The following is a 2,649-nucleotide window of genomic DNA, read 5'->3' as shown; positions in this document are numbered from 1 at the left end:
AATAAGAGCAAAAAAAAAAAAAGAACAATAAGAGCTATTCTTAATACCTTACTGACACTGCCTAGAAGCAGTTGACAAGAAGCTTCCTCATACTTCCAGTAATATACTTTGGATTTCAGGGAGTCTTATGGCCATTTTTTTTTTTTGTGCCATTTGTTATAAAACATTAAGATTTCTATTCAGAGTATCACTAAAAACTACCATCTATCAAATAACTACTTTGGGTGAAACTCTTCATGCTGTATAGGCATCTACAGAACACCAGAAAAGTTCTTAGAGTTCAACAAATACTACATAATATATACTGTGTTCATTATCCTGTGGATACAACTGCAAATAGGTAGTACATGTTCAGCATTGAGGATTTGGAAGAAAACAGACTAACCAGATGCTTCCTTTGTTGTACTTTGAAAAAAACTATACTTTAATGAGAGATATTATGGGAGGAGAAACTCTCAACAAAATAACACAAAGCTGTCTTTTGTGTACCGTGCTTTTTGTATGTGTGGCATCATATTCAACAAGAAACAAGCTTAGCATGTTCAATGAGCCCGTCTAGCAGGCAAGAAGACTGAACACAGAGGATTTCTTATAGCCATTTTGCATCAGTTCTTCCTATGTTCATCAGTGTCTTCATGGGCCATGTCTGAAATCATCCTGAGTCATATGTTCCATTTTTATCATTGATGCTTTTTCCCAAAAATGGGCTTTCTTCCTATGCACTTAGTTTAGACCTACACCTCCTGAGAGAAAATGTCAATTAAAAACACCCAAACAAAACCCACTGCCCTTAAAGTTGATTCAGATCCACAGTGACCCTATAGGACACAGCAGAACAACTCCATGAAGTTTCAGGCTGCTGTAAATTTTCATTGAAGCTCTCTTTTTCCCAATCTTTTGGTTACCAGCCATATGCTTGCTTAGACTACTGCAGCTTCCAAAAGCAAACCCGAGCCCACTGCCAGAGTCAATTTCAACTCACACCACCTCATTATCTATGGTTCCCAAGGTTGTAAATCCTTCCTGCAGCAGCCAGCCTCATCTTTCTTCTGAAGAGCAGCTGGAGGATTTGAACCACCAACCTTGTAAGTAGTCCAACGATTACCTGCCAACACCACCAGAGCTGCTTCTCAAAAACGCAAACTCACCGCCATCAAGTGGATTTCAATTCATAGCAAATCTATAGGACTTCCCCTGTGGGATTCCCACACTGTAATTCTTTACCGAAGCAGAAAACCTCATTTTTCTCCCACAGAGCAACTGGCGGTTGCTTAAGAGGTTTTCATTTTCCCAGCTGAAAACAAAGGAAGGGGCTCCCCTCCTTTTTCTTTCTCGGAATCTTGGGCTTTCTGAAAAGTATGTAAATCAAGGATGTTTCCTCTCAGACCAGGGAGCCATTTCTTTTAAAATGTAGACTCAAGAAAGCTTAAACCCCTAAACCTGCATTTCCCCAGAAAGAGATTAGCATAACTTTGGGTTCACTGTATTAGGAAATTAAGTTGCCTGGGTGGAACAATGGATAAACTGGCTCAAGTGCTACCCAAAAGATCAGTGTTTCTTGCCCACCAGCGGCTCTGAGGGGAAAAGTATGCGGCTATTGGCTCCGGTGAAATGCATTCTGGGCTTAATGTTTATTCAACAATAAAAATCTGGGTTGGGTGTCGATTTTGTTTTCAGTCACCTTTTTCCCAACTGCCACTAGCCAGCCACAGGTGGCTGGTGAAAATTTAAATTAAAGGTGAATAAAATCCAAAATCCAGCTCCTCAGCGATATTTCAAGTGCTCAACAACCATGCGTTGGCTACCTTCCTAGGTGCAGGCACAAACATTTTCATCACCACAGGGAGTTCGAATGCACAGTGCTGGCGACACAGTTATCAATGGACCTCACCACACCGCACTTACTTCTTCGTTCCCACGCTCTTCCTGGGGCTCTTCTGCGGCTTAAAGGATGTGCGTCCTGGAGTCTAGCAAATCACAAGCACACGAGTGAGTGCCACGGATCTTGAAACCCTGACCACAAAAAGTCGAACCCACCAGTGCCCGGGAAAAACGGAAGCTCTCCTGGAGCAACTATCTCAAAACGGAAGAAAGCAGTACTTTTTACTGGGGGAAAAAAATCTACGGTCCTGTTTCCTATGCAGTGACGGGGAAGTAACAATGGCCAAAGCCTCCCTCTCGCCCCATTCTCCAAGACCAAATAAAAAGCTCTAAAAGGGGAGACGAAAAAGGAAGACAACGAATGTGGGAGGCACTGGGGACGTACAAGCAATAAAACTAACCGCAACCTGGGGAGAAACTATATCCAAGGGGGTGGGGAAGAGACAGCGCAAAGTGGGGACCCGAAAAAAAAAAGGGGGGGGACAGGTGGGTATGACCTAGAAGGGTGGGGCCTAGGATGGGCTCTGATAAAAATCAACTCTGGGCATGGGACAAAAGCAAGGGACCGCGTGTTCCAGGCTCGAGCGCGCTACCCTTAAAGCATACGGTCGAACCAAGAAACTCACGGCATGTATTGCACCGAATCTGGAAGACATCACTCCCTCTCCACGCCTAACAAATTCACCAAGGGGCTCCGGCCAGACCAACGCCACTTCCGCTCGGCTCTGCTTGGCTCGGCCCGGCTCGCCTCGCCTCTGCTCTCCCGGA

The 2,649-nt window shown here is 44.4% G+C and overlaps 1 protein-coding gene across 2 annotated transcripts in view; it reads right to left on the bottom strand.

The window, feature by feature from the left end:
- The window catches only part of ZNF512 (zinc finger protein 512), a 30,546-nt gene extending 27,916 nt beyond the window's left edge, over positions 1–2,630 (bottom strand). For both annotated transcript variants that reach the window (XM_004711136.3, XM_045287008.1), the window contains exons 1-2: positions 2,508–2,630; positions 1,906–1,967 (exon numbers count right to left, since the gene is read on the bottom strand). In XM_004711136.3, coding sequence (XP_004711193.1) covers positions 1,906–1,967; positions 2,508–2,537 — 92 coding nt within the window. In that variant the 5' untranslated portion in view covers positions 2,538–2,630. The remainder of the gene's footprint in view (positions 1–1,905; positions 1,968–2,507) is intronic.
- Positions 2,631–2,649: the final 19 nt, after the last annotated feature.

Source organism: Echinops telfairi, unplaced genomic scaffold (genome assembly GCF_000313985.2).
Source record: "Echinops telfairi isolate 266 unplaced genomic scaffold, ASM31398v2 ScPeMD7_10;HRSCAF=50, whole genome shotgun sequence".
Classification (NCBI taxonomy): Eukaryota; Metazoa; Chordata; class Mammalia; order Afrosoricida; family Tenrecidae; genus Echinops; species Echinops telfairi.
The sequence above is the reverse complement of the archived record's forward strand: the minus strand, read 5'-3'. Positions and strand labels throughout refer to the sequence as shown.